The 19,219-nt window shown below is 44.2% G+C and overlaps 1 protein-coding gene across 1 annotated transcript in view; it reads right to left on the minus strand.

Moving 5' to 3' along the window:
* Positions 1–8,829: 8,829 nt before the first annotated feature.
* GTPBP1 (GTP binding protein 1) overlaps positions 8,830–19,219 on the minus strand; it is a 61,453-nt gene continuing 51,063 nt past the window's right edge. Inside the window, exons 10-12 of the mRNA XM_044302087.1 lie at positions 16,215–16,393; positions 15,750–15,929; positions 8,830–9,481 (exon numbers count right to left, since the gene is read on the minus strand). Coding sequence (XP_044158022.1) covers positions 9,392–9,481; positions 15,750–15,929; positions 16,215–16,393 — 449 coding nt within the window. The 3' untranslated portion in view covers positions 8,830–9,391. The remainder of the gene's footprint in view (positions 9,482–15,749; positions 15,930–16,214; positions 16,394–19,219) is intronic.

The raw sequence follows: 19,219 nt of genomic DNA on the forward strand, positions 1-19,219 counted from the left end.
CTTTCAACAGGAGCATTCTACCCTCTGCATCCGATAGTTGTTGCTCTAATATGAATGGTACTGTATTGTGAATAGCTATAGACACTCCCTTAGATGCAGAGGATGGATGCTTACAAATGAACCATTGCTTATATGGATGTGTTGGCAGTTTTGGTATCCTGCCAGAGTGGGAATGCGTTTCTTGTAAAAACACTATTTCTGAGTTTAGTTTGCGCACTAAGCATCACTTGGCGAGTTCATGCCTTTTACATTGAATGTGGTGATCTTAATATCACTCATGCTGCGATATATTGTCTCAATACAACTTACACAACAGAAAAGTGCAAGACAGCAGAATTCGGGGCGTGTAGTCGCCTAAACCTTGCAAGTGCGTCACAGACAAGGAGAGATAGAAAATGTAGGGGGGAGGGGGCTTGTCTATATAGGAGAAAGGAGTTAGGAGGAGAAGAGTTGTGATCCAGTGATCCTGGACAGGCCTTGTGGCCTGATCGGTGATCAGAGCTAGACCGTTCGATAACTGTGGATTTAGCACAATGTACTAATTGAACTAAATTAACAAAGTAACAGTCCCAGCTATATTATTAAACTATAATAAAATAGGCTTATTGCTCAGAAATAGAAGGTGTCCCAATTGGACAACTAGGCCAAAAAGGTTATATACCCTTTAAAGAAAAGCTAGTTCTAAGTAATTGGGATGAAAGACAGAGCTGTTCTGACGCAGATCCTCCCTAAGGAGAAAAAAAAGAAGAAACTGAAAAAGAAGAGAAAGAAGAAAGAAAGAAGATGAAGAGGGAGGCTGTAAGTAGTTGGACGAGTACAAATTGAGCAAATCGTGAAACATTAGCTATGCAATAGGTAAACAATATCGCATTCGAGGACACCATGGAGGGTAGAAGGGGGTGCACAGCTGTCTATAGCATCGAGGACAACTTAATGCAAATCAACAATACGGAGTAGTGGTGAATTGTCAGCGTCTCTTATGATGGCGGGGAGCCCCAGGCTCATGCAAGTGGTGGCATTCCTTGTCTGTTCCTTGTCATCTTGGCATGATGGATTTCCTGCACCTTTCTCCATGAGGCCTCTCGCGGGAGTCGTGGCCATGGGGTCGGGTGCACTACTGGCATACACGTGGAGACCTTTATAGGAGCGATTTCTAGAACTGACCATGCTTTTTCTAGGTCTTCCGGTGTGTGTATGGCAATACTTTTCCCATTTTTGGAGGACAGAGATACCGAAGTGGTATAGCCGTGAATATGGCAGTTTATGAGTCCTCAGGACCTCCAGGAGAGGCTTCACAATGCGGTGCTTGTTTAAAAGGTAGATGCAGCGATGTCCTGATATATATAGCAATGCGCACTCCCGCGTACGACAGCTGGCCCCTTGCTCTGGCCGCAGTTAGAATGCGGGCGGTGTCTACAAAAGAGAGGATACCACATATAACATCTCTTGGTCTTTCTGTTGGCTTCGGAGCAGGCCTCAGCGCTTTATGTATGCGCCGCTTCTGGGCCCAAGAGGTCAGCGAATATTTCAAGTCCCACTTTTTTCGCAGCGATTCCGCTGCCCAGGTTTTTCTTGGTCCTCTAGCATGATCAACGCCTTGTTTACCTCTATAGTGTGCGTCTCCAAGCCCTCCAAATCAGATATAATCCCTTGAGTTGTGGCCTCTACCCGCTGCCAGATATGTATGAGCTCAGACTTAATGTCCGATAGTTCTGTAAGGACTGGTCCGATTGCCCTTTCAAGAGATTGTCCCAGTACTTTGGTTAAAAAAGACTGATACCGGCGAGCTGTCGCAGGCCTCTGTTTCCTCTCCCTGGATGCTCTCCTCCTCAGATTCCTCATCATCAACAGTGCACGCTGCTGCCTCCGCCATCTTGGCCCCTGCGCGCTGTGTTTGGATGTCTGGCTGTCTTTTTCAGGGTGTCTGGGGGTCCTGACCCCCCCTTTCCATGTTGAATTTGCCCATCATGAAACAGGCCACTGCTAGTGAAAGTGGTCTCAGACGCTTGGGTGTGGAGGAGCTGAAGCTTCACACAGCCCTCCACCACAGCATCCAGGCTCCGCCCCCCTATAAAGCACTCTTGATAGCAGATTACAGACTTTACCAATTCCATCTTGAATCTCTTTTATACAGTGTACCTTTACAGATTCTTCAGATTTATTATCGCCCGAAAGGAACAGTTTGGTTTCTTGACTACGAAGATTGAAGAGTAAAATCCCTTCCCTTGTTCCTCTAACGCAGACATGCTCAACCTGCGGCCCTCCAGCTGTTGTAAAACTACAACTCCCACAATGCCCTGCTGTAGGCTGATAGCTGTTCGGGCATGCTGGGAGTTGTAGTTTTTCAACAGCTGGAGGGCCACAGGCTGAGCATGCCTGCTCTAATGGGACTTGCATTACGGCCTTTTTCTGTAAAAGCAAAGCGATCTGCTGGTCCATCGCTTCCAATCCTCTCCGATTAATTTAGAGTTTTCCAGATATTTGTCTGGAGGGATTTGCAGGAATTCCAAACGGTAACCTTCCCTGATGGACGAGAACACCCAAGGAGAGCCATGAATTCTATCCCAGGCTAAATGAAAGTGTTTCAGCCTTCCACCCCACCGGACTTCAGGCGTCATTGGGAGGATGTGTGGTCTGTTCAGGGTTAAACAAGAAGCCTTTATTTTCCCTTTAGGCAACTGCAAGGAAATATTGGGTTCTTTTTTTACTTCTGGTCAAACTTAGTACGTCTTTGAGGCCAAAAGGAGCGTCTTTAGTGGAAGAATTTTGACTCTGTAGGAAACCACTTTTTTTTCTATCAGAGTCTTTCTCCAGGATGTAGTCTAATGCAGTGCCAAAAACACTATCTCCTACACATTGTAAGGAACAATCTATTTTTAGACTCAGTTTCTCCCGACCATGACCTCAACCAAATTGCTCTGCAGCAGGCATTGGATAGAGCCGCTGTCCTTGCCGATAGCTTCACAACATCAGATGAGGCGTCTGCCAGAAAGTTAGAGGCTTGCTTAAGAATAGGGATGGAAGCTAGGATGTCATCCCTGGGAGTCCTAGCTGTGTAGGTGGCCGATATTCCTGGTCATAACATGGCCATTGATGACTCCCAGGTTTAAGGAGAAACTAAATTTTTTTATCCATAGGGTCTTTAAGTAGCCCTAGATCTTCAAACGGTAGAGAGGATTTCATAGAAATCCTCGCCACCGGAGCATCGACCTTAGGAGCTTTGTCCCAAGAAACAGAATCTTCCTCAGCAAACGTATATATTTTCTTTTAAGCATTCTGGATACCGATTGCCTCGTCTCAGGGTCTCTCCCCCTATTAAGTATAAGAGTCTTAATGTTGCTGTGAATAGGAAAAACATGTTTCTTTCTGTCCACCAGCCCCACAAACATTTGGTCCTGGACCGAAAGATTCTCTGGGTTCTTCCAAATTTATTGTAGCTCTGAGAACTGTCACCCAGAGGAAGATTGTGCACCGAAGGGAGGATAAGTGACTATAAAACATTTTCCTCATCACTCTGCCCCTGTAGACATGTTGTCAGCAGGAGTCACGTTGTGTCCACCATGGAAGGGAGAACATGTGGGAACCGGCGTTCTCCCTACTTAATCCTACTTCATGGTTGGCGCAATGACGTAAGCGCACCGTATGCCGACGTCCTGACACCGACACTGCGGCATGATTTCACCGTGCCCAAGCATACGGGAGCGCTCCCTGGCCCATATGAACGCCCCCTTACTAGTGCCTCAACAGTTCCTTCCCAGGAATGCAGAAAAGCACCGATTGCCAGCACACGCCAGACTTATACCAAGAGGAGCGAATCACCTTGCTCCACGCCCCTTCTCCTGCAGCAGCCCTCCAGTCAAACCAGGCTTAACAAACCTAAAAGCCCTGCACATCATGCTTATCCACGATCCTGCATTCAGAGGGACAGGAAACTGGAGAAGGTAAGAGGGAGGGGGCCCTTTATTGGCTGATTTCACAGTTGTTTTCTGTCCCTGAGAAGGCGAGATATCCCCCAGGTGGTGGCATTGTGGAGGGGGAAAAAAGTCCCCCCCCCCCAGTTCATTAGTACGTTGGAATGTAATAGACAAAACGAGTGAACAAAATTTCTTTATTTCTCAATATTCCATGCTGTTAAACAGTCTGCTAGAGAAGCCAAGACATTCGCCAGCCGTCCACCTACCATAATCTTAAGAGTGCAGCAAAGCTTTTGATGATGATCCGCAGGCACTGTTTCAATGCTGCACATTTACATTACATATTATGGCACAATAGACTGCAGAATTACAGATGGAAATGCAATGGGAAGCGTTGTGATATTTTTGAAATCGGACAACATAAAAATCTAAGAAAACAATACAGTAAAGCCGAGAGAGAGAGAGAGAGAGAGAGAGAGAGAGAGAGAGAGAGAGAGAGAGAGAGAGAGAGAGAGAGAGAGAGAGAGAGAGAGAGAGAGAGAGAGAGAGAGAGAGTGTGTGTGTGTGTGTGTGGTGGGGGGGGGGGGCATTAAATGGGTTTTCAATGTTTCATGACTTGAGTTGACACTGCATGCACTCAGACAGCCAAACGTCAGGATCCAGTCTCAGTAACAATTTCATTATATACCTACACTATAGCCATGCTCATCTGGGGAGCATTTCAGTGTAGACAAAAATGTTTAATTTTAAATTTAAGTTTTACATATAAAAGTCCCCTTGCCTATACAAGCATAACTGTAGTAGTCAGCTCTTGGGGGCCACTTTGGGCTAAGTTAACATTTGTGTTGTGGCTTTCGTTTATAATCACCAATATCCACTGACCCTATGGACTAATAGGGTCTAACATTTATCAAAAGCAACACAAGCTATGAATAGAGCCTTCAATGCAGATACGAACATAGCCTTAGGCTACTTTGAAACAGCTGTTCTTGGGCAGACCATGGCTCGTGTGACACAAACTCAAAGATTTATGATGCTGCAAATTCCTGCCCGACTGTGGAATTACTGAACTGACAGCAACATTTGAGTATAATCGAGCAGATCTGCAGGCCGGATCCCACTATGATGTCATGAGTTAGAGGGGTATCTGAGACAAAGGGGGCATATAGCTAAGAAAACCCCTTTTTTTAAAAAAAAAAAAAAAAAAGGGCAGACGAGCCATGGTCACTCAGGAAATGTGACCGTTAAACAGATAAGTCTTCCTGGACAGCAGATGGCCATCTTAGTTTATAAAACATTTACAAAACCCTTTCAACCAGAAAGTAGGAAGGAGGATATGGCCAGTCAAACTTTCTTAAGAAACAGATTTAATGATCACAACTGTTTAAAGCATTTTTGATAAAGGATTCTTTTCCATAACATGTTTAGTAAGAGATGGGCAAAAAAATGGCTGCCAAAATAATATTATTGAATATAAATATTTAAAGTAACTAAATTAGTATTTAAAAAAAAAAAAAAAAAAAAACAACCACCACCCACATACTTAATGTAACCACAGATTAAAACAGCATACATGGTTTAAAACAACCTAATGTTAACGTTATTGTGTTACAAGAGCACTTTGGATGAAAAAGAGGGGTTGCTCAGGATCAGACAGTCCATGGATTGACAGTTCCTGGGATAATAAAAAAAAACACCACACACACAATCAATCTCTCTCGCTCTCTTCTGGACAACCTCTTTAAAGAAAGAGGACCTCCACCACTGCTGACACGCCTGTTTTAATAGATTCATGCATTCCCCATGTAATAACAGTTCTGGAGCATCTACTGTATTATTTAAACGGGAATCTGTCATCTCGTTTTAGGTTATAGAGCAGCGGACATGCACGGCTAGATCGCCGCTAGCATGTCCGCAATATACTGGTCCTATAGGGCTGAGTCCTTTTTATTTTCATTAAATGATTTTAGAGATACGTAAATGAGCCTTGTAAGGTGCCCATGCGGCTGTACTAACCTTCTTGGTGCTCAGCCAGGCCCCCCTGTGAAGGAGCCCAGCACCGCCTAACATCCTCCGAATCTCCTCCTTTTGTCAGTTAGATTGCCGTAATCTTGCGATGCGTGAGCTCGCGCATGCGCAGTTCCTGCGCTGAGGCTGATGCCAGCACAGGGAAGGAACACTATACTGGCACTGCGCATCGAGAGATTACGGCAATCTAACTGTGACGAAAGAAGGAGATTCGAAGGACATAGGCGATGCTGGGCTCCTTCACAGGGGGGGCATGGCTGTGCACCAGGAAAGTTAGTACAGCCCCTTGGACACCTTACAAGGCTCATTTACATCTCTCTAAAATATTTTTTTTATGAAAATAAAAAAAAGAACACAGACCTACATGCTAGCGGTGATCTAGCCGCATAATTAAATTCATAACTTCTAAAATAAAAGGAATGGCACTACAGAGAGCTATAAGAATAGATGCTCCTGAATTGTTATTACATGGGGAAAGCATGAAGCTATTAAAACAGGCATGTCAGGAGTGGTGGAGGTCCTCTTTAAGGACCCATACCTGCCACTAATTAAGTAGGATCTGAGAAACCAGCCAGCTGCAAACCCAGTTAGCAAAAATTTAGATTTTTCAGTCTGGATTCAAGATAAACTCATTGCCAAGTGTGGCTATAGGAAAGTGTCTAATGCTGGACACAAACATCAATTTTACCAGCGACTACCTATAATGAGGCAAATTATAAGATCCCATGTTTTACACAGCAAATTTTAGGTCTTGGGATCAAGATACATAGACCCACAGGGACAGAACACTAGTGCAAACATAGATATATACAAAAATATTTAACGGTTCTCCCTGCTTAACAATGAGCTGCTTCAACACAAAAAGACCCTTCCAGACCCTAAATAGCCACAAAGTGAAAAGAGGTGCATCAGACAACCCGGTGAATGTAAAAATGACAAAATTTGTGTATTTGAAATTAATTACCATTACCTTTTAAGAAATTGTATGAGACACAGAAAACGTTGGGGGTCAAGTACTAACATTCTATGCTAGAGCAGTTTTGTGACAAATGTTCAACTTTTTAGCTATTTCTGACACTCAAGCAACTTTTCCATAGAGTGGGTGAGGTATGAGCAGGGGGAGTTAGGGTTACCAACACGTGGCATTCTAGTGAGGTTTTTTTATTTTTTACAAAAACCAGTGTGTGAAATGTCTTTAGTAAATGACCCCCATTATTTATTTTAAACCCAGAAATGGCACCATGCTGTATTACCAGGCAAAGCCCATGGCACATTGTAGTGCCGTTTCTGGAAAGAAAAAAAAAAGAAGAGAAATACGTTTTTTTTTTCCTCTTTCCTAATCTCTTCCAACCCCCTTTAAAGTAAATTGCTTGTTTCCACATGTTCTTCCCCCCCCCCCCCCCAGCAGTCAGATTTACTGCTCTGTGTCGTTCTCTTCTTAAAAGGGTTGTATGAGATTAGAGAAAAAAAAATAATAAAAAAAAAAAAATATTTCTCTAATCTCATACAACCCTTTTAAGAAGAGAACGACACAGCAGTAAATCTGACTGCTGGGGAGAACAACATGTGGAAACAAGCAAATTAGAGGGGGTTGGAAAGGATTAGGGGGGGGGGGGGAATAAAAAAAAAAAAAAAAAAAGAAAAAGGTATTCCCCCCCAAAAAAAAATTAAAATAATTAACCCCCCCCCCCCCCCCAAACAGTACCATGACTGTCCACGGGCTGTATGTGGTTTGTATGTGGTAAGGCAGCTTAGCCCTATTACTCCACTGGAGCAGAGCTGCAATACCGGATACAACCCATGGACAACTGTGTGTTGCCATTTCTGGAAGAAGCCGGCTAAATTTTTTAATACTGTACTGTTAAGAGAAAAATGTAATAACCTGTATTTGCCAGAGGTCACATACTGCCTTGTACAGCCTAGTAACAAAAAGCTGCATCAATGCATTTTATATCAAATGCAATAGAAAGAAAGAAAGAAAGAAAGAAAGAAAGAAAGAAAGAAAGAAAGAAAGAAAGAAAGAAAGAAAGAAAGAAAGAAAGAAAGAAAGAAAGAAAGAAAGAAAGAAAGAAAGAAAGAAAGAAAGAAAGAAAGAAAGAAAGAAAGAAAGAAAGAAAAGAGTGGGGAAATTAACAGGTGGTGTTCAATTTCCCTACAGCACCCACTAGATATAAAAGCGTTCCATAGATCTGGCAGGTCCTCCAGAGTGAGCACCGGTCTTTGTAGTCACTCTAAGCTCTGGCCAATAGACGAGGATCTCAAGTAGAGGATACACGAGTTATGCAAGCGATTCTTAAAAAGGCAGCCCCATCTTTTAGTACTGTTACAGCATGTTGCTGGGATATGCCACAACATTATAAACAGCGAGGGGGCTCCAACGGTCCAAAGGACTAAGGGATGAAAGTTTCCCTGTGTTTCTGACCTCTTGCTACCCAGGGAACTGCAACACTGTTCCATTTGAGTTAGGCCACATGCAAACAGCAGGTCTGCAATATGTGGGCACTGGCCGTATGTGCCCTGCATCACGGATGCAGACTCATTCACTACAGAGTGCCTCCACACCGCAAAGATATAGAACATGTTCTATTTTTTTTTGCAGTGTGGACGGATCACGGACGTTGCCCGTACATTGGGGGACCGCAAATTGCAGTCCCCAATGCACGGAACGGCCAGTGTGCATGAGGCCTTAATCGGTTGTGTTGCCGTTGTCTGTACAGTGGGTGGCTGAGGCTGCTGTGCAGGGGGATCTCTAGTACTTAGCTGGCACTGTGGCTCCTCCATTCTCAGGAACACAGAGGGTCCCACAGTATACAGATTACAGCATGGATTTTGGTAACACAATAATTGAATACGGCATGATTGCCTCCTATCTACAATGCAACAGATGAAAAATAAATATAGCTTTACTGACCAAGGCTTAAGAATGAACAGTTCTCACAATTCAGTCTGAAAGTTCACAGGAACTGGTACACAAATTACTAAGTTATACAAGCTGCTGTGGTACGACATGCCAGAAGCGGAGTAATGGATCTTAAAGTATAAACTGCTATTAAAACAAAAATAGAGTAATTCATGTGTCACATTAGGCTTCTCCCTCCCAGGTTTACACAGGACGATTACTGTAATCCGCTTCTCAAGATAAAAAAATAAAAATAAAATCATTCCTTAAAATCCAATTAAATTTATAGGAGTTACAGCTACAATCCGGCTGTTCATTAAATAAATTTGCTCTTTATCATCCTTAAGCCGGTCAACAGCAAGTCTTGACACAAAGGCGATTGAATTACTATTAAGCAGTGGCTATTCAAGTAGCCATTGACAATAGTTTAGGGCTCCACTGGCTGAAGTGTATGGAACTGCAGGATAGCTGGGAGTGTCCGCTTCTTTCCATTAAACAGTAATTGGGGCACACAAGCTGTTGGAAGGAGAAAGTAGTTGAGCAGCCATGTTTAACAACCCCCTGCTGGGGCACATGTCCCTTGAGACTTCACTTTATGCCTCTGTCCACCGCGACGTCTTCCTCCTCCTCCCGTCTTGGGCTGTGAACACACACACAAAAAATTAAAATAAAAGTTATGTATTGAGAAAACCACCATTGATTGTTAACATTCAGTTCACCAGGAATATGATTTGTGCAAGTGGATCCCATGAACAGTCTCATGTATATAGTGACAGCTTGCCCGAATCAGGGACTGTACATGTTGGCGTTTACCCCCTTGGTATACTAACGGGAATGATTTGGAGTTGCTGCAGCATTCACCTTTTTTTAATGTGTACGGTGAAATCTGTGGTAAATATGTATGGTGCCATTTTGGGGTACACATATTTAACTTTCTGGGATGGGGATAGGAAAAAAAAAAAAAAAAAAAAAAAAAAAAAAACACGCTACGAGTTTGTTATAAATTTAGCAGCATTCATTTTTCAGCATAAAACTTTATCAGTACGATTACAGGGATACCAAATACAGTTTAGTGTTTTTTTTTTGTTTTTTACGTTTTACTACCTTTGCACAATAACCCCCCCCCCTTTTTTTTTTTTAAAGAAGAAAATCTTTTTGCATCGCTGCATCCCAAGACCAGTATATATTTTTTTTTCTTTCTACGGAGCCGTGTGAGGACTTTGTGTGCAGGACGCCTTGTTTTTTTTTTTTTTTTTTTTTTTTTTTTTCCAGGTCTGCTGAATTATCTGTATAAATTTTTTTAACATTTTCCTCTTTTTTTCCCCCTTTAGCTGGGCTGAGGGTCTGCCTGCGTTCCCACCCAGGAGACCGTAGTCCAGGGGGTCCTCAAGCCCGCTGCACGTTCCCGGTCTCCAGAAGGCAAGGATGACCAGAGATTCCTGTAAAAACCTCTGTATCCTGACAGCTTTCGGGTCACCAGGTCCGGACTCCACCAAAGTCCCCTCTGTTACCGATGTAGCTACCCTTACCAAGGGGTAACACACCGAAGCTGGTGACCCAGCTGGAGCCAGAAAAACGCCAGACGGGTGAGTATTCTCAGTCCCCAAGGCCCCCATTCCTCCTGAGGCCTCAGTTTTGGCAGGTGCCCCCTCCCCAGGGGTTGGGGAGAATTCTGCCTATTCCCAGACTTTCTCTAATAGCTCATTGTGAACCCAGTCTGAACCCAGCGTCACTCAGCAGAGCTGGAGAAGCAGAGTTGAAGCAGTGCATAGCAGGGAAGGGAGATCTGCCATCTACTCAGTGTATAAATGACAGCAACATGTGGTAAGAGGACCCCTTTGTGCTGCAGGAGATTAACCCTTTAGGGAGAGGGCTCTGGTTACTGACACTTTTGGGGGGCTATTGTTACTGGCTAGTGAGGGCAGGCTGGGTTAGCCTCAGGGTGAGGGCAGTGGCGGCCATCTTAACTGAATAGTGAGATTGCAGTTTTATGCAGACTGATTGCTAAGGGCTGAATCTTATTAAATATGTGGTAAGTCAGTCTAATAGTAACTGATTCTGGAATATCATGTTATTAGTAACTACAGATATGAAAACTGAAATTAGGGTCTAAAATGTGACAGTTATCCTTGAAGACTCGCCTGAATGCAGTCATTTATCTTTTTTCCATAGGAATGTATTCGTGCCGGATCCAGCATTCAAAATACTGGAATGCCGGATCTGTCCTGTCCCGTCTGGAATGTCGCAGCCGTTTTGCCGGACGACACCGGAAAGACCGGCATTTCAATGCATTTTTTCTGACTGATCAGGCATTTTTAAGAATGATCAGGATTCTGATCAGTCTTACAAATGCAGTCAGTTGGCGTACGTTTTGCCGGATCGGCAAGCAGTTCCAGCGACGGAAATTCTTACCGGATCACTCTGCCGCAAGTGTGAAAGTGGCTTAAGCAGGATGTGTTGTTGAGAGTCCAACCTGGTGTAGTAATTGCTCTAGCCCCACCAGCTGCCAATAAAGCTCCGCCCCTGCCTTCTGCTTAACCCCTTCCTTGCCTCAGTGCTACTGTGCTGAAGAAAGTGCTTCTGGGCTCTCTGCTGAGGCTTGCAGTGCTGGTTATTAGTACAGATGGAAGTGGGTGTAGGTCTGTTTGGTTAGAATTGAGCTATATAAAAAAAAAAAAAAAAAAAGAAAAACCTGCAGAATTTCTTTACCCTTCTGCTGGAGGTAGATATGTCCTATGGCGCTACTGCTGGATACTGCACTCCCTGTAGCTTGCCCTCTTTCTATAGGCGGAGTAGTTACATAGTAGCATACCCTGCTTCCATAGGCCCTTCTTCTATAGGCGGAGTAATTGCACATGCTCTGGATGCTGTGCACCCTATAGCATTACCCAGGGGCGTAACTAAAGGCTCATGGGCCCCGGTGCAAGAGTTCAGCTTGGGCCCCCCTTCCCTCAGTGCTTTGTGTGTCTTATGCAGCACAAGGGTCTTTGGGCCCCTTCAGGCTCCTGGGCTCGGTAGCGACTGCTACCTCTGCACCCCCTATAGCTACGCCCCTGGCATTACCCTCCTTCCATAAAAGGCGGAGTAGGATACTGTACATTTTGCAGCATTACCCTCCTTCCATAGACTGAGTAATTATACGTGCAGTGGATACTGGGCAGCTTATAGCATTACTTGCCTTCCATAGGTGGAGTAATTGCACTTACTGGGTGCTGTGCTGCCTTTAGGATTACCTCCTTCCAGAGGCAGAGTAATTGCACTTAAACTCGATGCTGCCTGTAGCATCACCCTCCTTCCATAGGTGGAGTAATTACACACTTACATTGGATGCTGTACTGCCTATTGCATTACACTCCTTTCATAGGCGGAGTAATTTGCATTTGCACTGGATACCATACAAATCGGTAGCATTACACTTCCTTCCTAGGTGAAGTACTTGCACTTCCATTGGGTACTGTATAGCCTGTACCATTACCCTTCTTCCATAGACAGGGTAATAGCTCTTCCATGGGGTACCGTACAGTCCATTCCATTATGCTCTTTACATAGGCGGAGTAGTGCCACCAACTCTGGACACGGTACAGCCGGTAGCTTTTCCATCCTCCCAAGGGCAGAGTAGTTGCACCATCACTGGATCCTATGCTTCTGCTAGCATTCCTCTCCTTCCGTAATATGAGTATTTGCACTTACTCCTTATACTGTACATTTTGTGGTATTACCCTCTTTGTATAGAGTAGTTGCTCTACCACTGGTTCCTATACAGGCTATTGCATTACTCTCCTTCATTGGGCGGGTAACTGCACTTCTGCTGGATACCATACGTCCTGTTGCATTACCCCTCCGCAGGCGGAGTAACTGCCCCAATACTGGTTGTCATGCACCACAATTGCATACTGTAGATCCAGTAGCATTACCTTCCTTCTATTGGTGGAGTAGTTGCACAACCAGTAGTGCTTACACTACCCGTGGACCCGATACATTGTGCCAGGTTTCCCTCTTTAGACAGTGGAGTAATGCTCTATCGCATTTTCAGTCTCTTAGGTGGGACGGTAGCCGACAGGCTGTGGACTCAACACGATCGACATGCATTCTCTGTCAGTAGGTGGATCAGATGCACTGCTTGTCAGTTTCCTTGCTCAAGTGGAGGATGGCGCTAGCACCATATTCTGGGTGTTTACTGCCGTTTAGCCTCATTCTCAGGGGGAGCCTCTCCTCTGGTCCTGGAAACCATAGTTGGGCTATGGCCTCCACCCTATGAGGTAGCCTTGCGCTGGCCACAGATTTTATGGCTACTCTTGTTCCGTGCCTCTACTGTGGGACTCCGTCCCAGGGGAGTATTTCTGTTCATAGTCTCCCTTATAGGGGTGGAACCTTCTCACTAGTTGTAGCTGCGATTGTGCCTACATTTCCTTATCACTGTGCTCATGTTCTGCCATCACCAGGTGCGATAGATCCTCCAGGCCTTATATGTATGGTGTTCCTGAGGCGCTGGCTGACAGGTACTCTTATTCCCTATAGTGCTGTCATCTGCCAATACCATCACAGGTTTCAGCTGGTGGGTTTGCTCACTTCTCATGGGTATTAGTACAACTTTCGATGCATGGTATAAACCTACCGATTTCTAGGGCGCGGGCTTTGAGCCTTTGCATTGCCTCTACCTTCTACTACGGTGACAGCATCAGCGTTGCTTCAGAGTGGTTTTGGGTATGCACTTATTCAGTTTGCCTATGTGTATTGTTTGCATGGCTCCTCTCCCCGGTTAGAGCGGTCGTACTGTCCTTGTAGTCACCCCTAGATGCTGGTTCCCTACTGAGTCGCATCAGCCTTCTCTACTTTCGTAGGGCAAGTAGTTGCACTTTCTCCACATACTGTTACTGCCTGCTTGGCTAGTGTTCATAGCCATTGGGGGCTCGTATGCACCCTTTCTGCTGTGGGGTGCCTGCACGAGTGGTGCTGGTCCAGGTTCTCTAGCCCCGACTTGTTAGTCATGGTCCCGCTGGAGTGTTCTATTCTGGCAGGCCGGTATGGTGTGTGGGGCCTCTGCCTTCAGGCGTCCCTACTTCCTCCCCCATGGGGGGGCAAGTTTTGTCACATCTGCAGTTCTTTGGCCCTTGATATTCAGACCATTATTTTTCAGCGGAATTTAGCTTCCCTTTCTGTGGTTCGAACCTTTGTGCAGGGGGGGGGGGACAGACGGACGACGCACACTGCGGCCCCTTACCGGCTTCCGTTGAATCCTTGGGACCTTAATCTGGTGCTCAGCGCTCTCCAGTCCTCAGTTTGAACCTCTGCAGCAGGAATCCCTTCGCTTCCTGTCCTGCAAAGTGGTATTTTTGGTGGCAATCTTCCATCTGTAGGGTGTCGGATCTAGCGGCTCTTGTCGGTCGGTCGCCCTTCATCATGTGGGCATCTGGTTTGGATTTGCATCTATCCGTTTGAGACGTCCTCTTTTCGACAGACTGATTCATTATTAGTCATTCCGGAGGGACAGATGAGGGCTGGCCATCTCCAAAGTTTCCATTTCCCGACGGATTTGTTTGGCTATTGTGGAAGCGTACCGCATCAGTGGCCAGGCTCCACCCTTCCGGGTTACTGCTCATTTTGCTCGGGCAGTACATCATGGGGTTTCGGCCTTTCAGGGGTGCAGGGTGGCTGCCTTGTCATCTGGGCACACTTTTCCAAGTTTTACAGAGTACACACCTTTGCATCTTCTGACTCTTCTCTGGGGCGTAGAGTTTTGCAGAAAACAGTCCTCAGATTGGCAGGACATGACCCACCCCGGGGACTGCTCTGGAACGTCCCAAGGTCAAGACTGTGTCCCCCAATGATACGGATGAGAAAACTAGATTTTTGTACAATTTTTTTTTTCATTTTCTTTTTTTGTGGGGTGCCGATACAGAAGGAATAGGCTCCTCTATATCCACTTACATGCCAAGGACAATGGCCACTACGGCATGTTAGTAGTTAAACAGCCCGGATCGGCACAGCCCAGCTCTTATGAGAGGGCCAAACCCCTTCTCTCAGCTGCACGGGAGACCCAGCCTAAAGCCTCTTTGTAACTGCAGTAAAAAGACGTATGGGTGGTCGCTATGGGGTTAAGGAAAGATTTGTACACCCTGATAAAATGGCAAAAATCTGTCGAGTACCAACTTTTATAGTGAATTGTCATGCTATTTGTCAAACCCGTTCGTTTGTAAGTATATAATACGTATATAGTAATAAAATGAGCACAGCAATTACAGATTTTAGTGGATTCCACCCAGTACGCGTTTTCTCCTCCCCCTGTGCCAAATCCCTCACCTCTCAGGAAAGAGCACTGGTGAACATAATGCTGATTAGGCAGACACACAAAAGGTAAACTGGCTTTGTGTGCTATCCATACGGAAGGTGTAGAGGAAGCGTGCATCGTTTCCCTAGATGCCGAAGCCATGGAGAATCTAAAATTCTGTGGGACTAGTGAGGTGAGCACCATGTCTGGACTGTGTACTCGGGGGAGGGGGAAGCTTCAAGGAGACTAGCTTCTTTCTGGTCACTGAGTGGTGAGCTGACTAGCCTTACATTTTTTTATACTCTAGCAGGCATCCTCAAACTGCGGCCCTTCAGCTGTTACAAAACTACAACTCCCAGCATGCCCAAACAGCCTACAGGGATAAGCCTACAGCAGGGCATTGTGGGAGTTGTAAAACTACAACAGCTGGAGGGCCGCAGTTTGAGGATGCCTGATCTAGGGATTTCTGTCAATTAGCTCCAAGTTATTTTACAAAGTTTGTTGATCATGGAAGATTGATTTTCTACCTAGTTGAAACATGTTTTTCCATGAGATCTGCCACCTGAATATTTTATATTGCAAGTTTGCTTTTCTAACTGACACTTTAAAATTCGAAAAGTTATTTTGATTTCATCTGTACCTGTGTTTGCAGTGGGGATGCTCCTGAGGCGGCAGCATTAGCTGTGGGGGAAACCTCATCTGTTACTGCTGTCCCTGGGCTCGGTTCTTCCTTCTTTCCAAGTGGACCTTTTTTGGTGGACTGCATCTTTACCTGTTGTGGCTTTGAGTTCATTGGCAAGTTGTTTGTGCTCTGTAATAACTGGAGATTACACAGTAATTACAATTCTTACTCTCCATTTCTATCTATATCATTATATACAATGAAATTTGAAAAGTGCAACTTCAATATCTGACGTGTGTGAATACTAGAGTTGCCATGATTATTCAGCAAATGTATTCTTTAGTGCTTAGACAGATGCATTTATTTTAGGGCTAGAGGAATGGACACACATGGGTAATCGATAAGGAGGAGACAATGATCAGTCATTTTAGTCTTAAAATAGTCTGACAATCTCAAACATTCTCTCAGCGAGGACTACTCTACCTTTGTTATGGTGCCCACAGCTTTGGTTCGTCCCTCTCTAAAAACCAGCCTTTGGTCTATATGCAAGTACTCAGGAGTCTTAATGAATCTGAAGTGAACTGTAGCTTTATCACCAGTACGTAGGCAGTCACGGCTCATGCTCAAGATGGTGGCAGTTTGGCGAATACTTCCACAGTGTACTAAAAGAGAGTATTTCATTGACATCAGAAAATCAGAAGATTTAGAATTAAACATGAAAACTATAATGCTAAAGTAAGTGTTGACACGTCACTAGCCAAATATGAGGAAGAGTCCATTCAAGATATCCAGTCTACCCCCAACTCATAATAATGAATGGAGAGAAAATTAGTGAAGCAAATTAAAGGAATAAAACACATCTAATGTGCTTGGGGGCCTCTAAACTCACCCAAAAGGTGGATGTTGATGGAAATAATGATTCTGCTGTTTAAAACACTCCTGATCATTTTGTTCTTTAAAGGCGAGAAGTCACCGCTAGAGATATCTAGCACCAGTTTACATCCCTCCCACCTTTACCAAGATACACTACTCACAAAAAGTTAGGGATATTTGGCTTGTGGGTGAAATTTCAGGATGAAGCTAAAATGCACTTGAACTTAATGTGACTTTCTCTAAACGTTTGAGTGCATATGTCCAACTGTTGGACAAAATGAAAAATTCATAACAGGTGTTTGGTCTAGGAATCGCCCAATACATTTCTTGTTTCAATAAGAACGGGTATTTAAACAGTCCTCCTCATCATGCTGTTCACATTTTATCATAAGACCAAAAGAACACCTAACAATTGATCAACAGTACCTCACCATTGCGAGGCTTCAAGCAGGATGTTCTCAAACGGGAGTGGACATGGAGCTTAGTGTGTCGTCAGAAGGTTGCGCAAGAAAAAAATGAAATGAACAAAGAGGTTTGAACTTCAGAGTATATATTAAGGGTGTATACCCAGAATATATAAAGTGACTGGGCGCCAGGAAGGTGGATAGTAGATGTCATAGAAGAGAGATGGAAAAACGTATAAGGAGTATGAAATATTGAAGGGAAGGATGTCACGTCGTCCGGGTTTAGCAAAGCTAATTGGTAGAACAGATATATATTATATATATAGTCCCACATATAGACTTGCAATTAGGGGGAATTCATATGTAGGTCATTTTACTTGACGCCATTTAAGAGTTTTTTTTATTTATTATAAAACACCACTGTGCATTCCATTGTGGAGCGCATATCACTGGAAGTGGCATGTGTGTACACATCACTTCTGGGTCAGCCCTTCTTTTAAATATGAGGGGGGAAAGCTGTATGAGACATACCCACTGACTTAACCTTTGGCTAGCAGCTCTCTCATAAGAATAACCAGCCATGAAAATAGGAATGTAAGACGATACAGACAAATTAATTATATAATGCTATGCTGAACCTTTGGATGTGCTAGTCTAAATTTTCTTGCAGTATGTTTGGAGGGTAGCCCCCTCCTTTAGATTGAGCACTCCCCGCCCATCTGCCCAGGGCTTCTGAGCAGAGTATAAATGTAGCTGGTTCCTACACCGCCCTGAACATTGTAAGGTTAGATTAGGCCCAGGAGAGGCAGTTCTGTTAGTGTTAGGTATCCATCTGCGGAAGCCACCTTGATGCAGTTTGATAAAAATGTGCGCAAAGAGCTTCTATTTTCTATGCATAGTACCACTTTAATCCAGAATAATCCCTAGTTCTATTGTTTGCAAGTTCAATGATGTGCTGCCATACATTTGTTTGCAGTCTGCATGCTAGCTTTATGGATGTGCACCTGTGACTTTGGATGTGCTTGGAGAGATTAGAGAACAGATATAGAGATATAGAGATATCTCTATCAGGATTGTGTGCGCAAATATATCAGAACAATGCAAGTGTAGACCCCAAGTAGTGTCAAATATATAGAGAAATGTAACTGCATCTTTTAATTTGCAACTGAATAATTTATAGTATTGGAAGACAATAAATGAATGTTTGCAAGACCAAAATCTGAACACATGCTACACCGTCACCACATTTAACTCATTCCTAAGCCATGTTCTCAAATTCTAAAGAAAAAAAATGATAACCCACACAAGAAAACTTATTATCTTTATTACATATGATTAAAGGAGTTGTTAGAGTTCTGATATTAATGACCTATCCTCAGGATAGATCATCAATATCAGAACGGCAGCACCCCGCCAATCAGCGTTTGAAGAGAAGAGCGTTCATACTAGCGCTGCCTTCTCTTCATCGTTTACCTGCTCACTGTCAGCACTGCAGCAGTGAGTAGTGTAATTACAACTCCCCCGTCCTCTTTACTTGAATGGGAAGGACCAGTTGAAATTAAAATGCGTCCCATTCAAGTGAATGGGACGGAGGAGCTGTGATTACACTGCTTGCCACCTCAATGTCGATGGCAAGCAGGTAAATAATGAAGATAATGCAGCTCTGGTAGGAGTACTGCGTTCTATCAGAGGATCAGCGAGGGTGCCGCTGATCTGATGACCTATCCTGAGGATAGGTTGCCAATACGGGTTGCAAAACAACCCCTTTAATTCTAGGCAAAGACATTTTTAAAAATAAAAAATCTAAAAAGCACATTGAGCCTGTGCAGTGGCATACCAAGACTAAGCCTTCTATAGGCTGCTGTATTGTGGCTCTGAAAGGCACCTCATCACCTCCATAATACTGCATCTGAACATACCCATATGAAGGGAACGAAAGGCACCTAGAATCAGGCAAGTTATATTTCTACACCTTATCCTTTTGGTATCTTGGTAGATCAGCTGCCACCAGAGGTCCTAGCAGCCGCTTTCTCCTCTCTTCCCCAATAAAAACACACGCACACTCCCAGATGGGCTGAGCAGGTGTATGTATGGGAGAATTTGGAGAGAAACAGCTAATAGTTGAGCCAACGGCTATTGAAGGTGAATGGGAACCTTTCGACCCTTCTAGACATGAAAGGATATGGGCCATAGAACTCAGGGCTTACTAAT

This window comes from Bufo gargarizans, chromosome 7 (genome assembly GCF_014858855.1).
Source record: "Bufo gargarizans isolate SCDJY-AF-19 chromosome 7, ASM1485885v1, whole genome shotgun sequence".
In the NCBI taxonomy this organism is placed as follows: domain Eukaryota; kingdom Metazoa; phylum Chordata; class Amphibia; order Anura; family Bufonidae; genus Bufo; species Bufo gargarizans.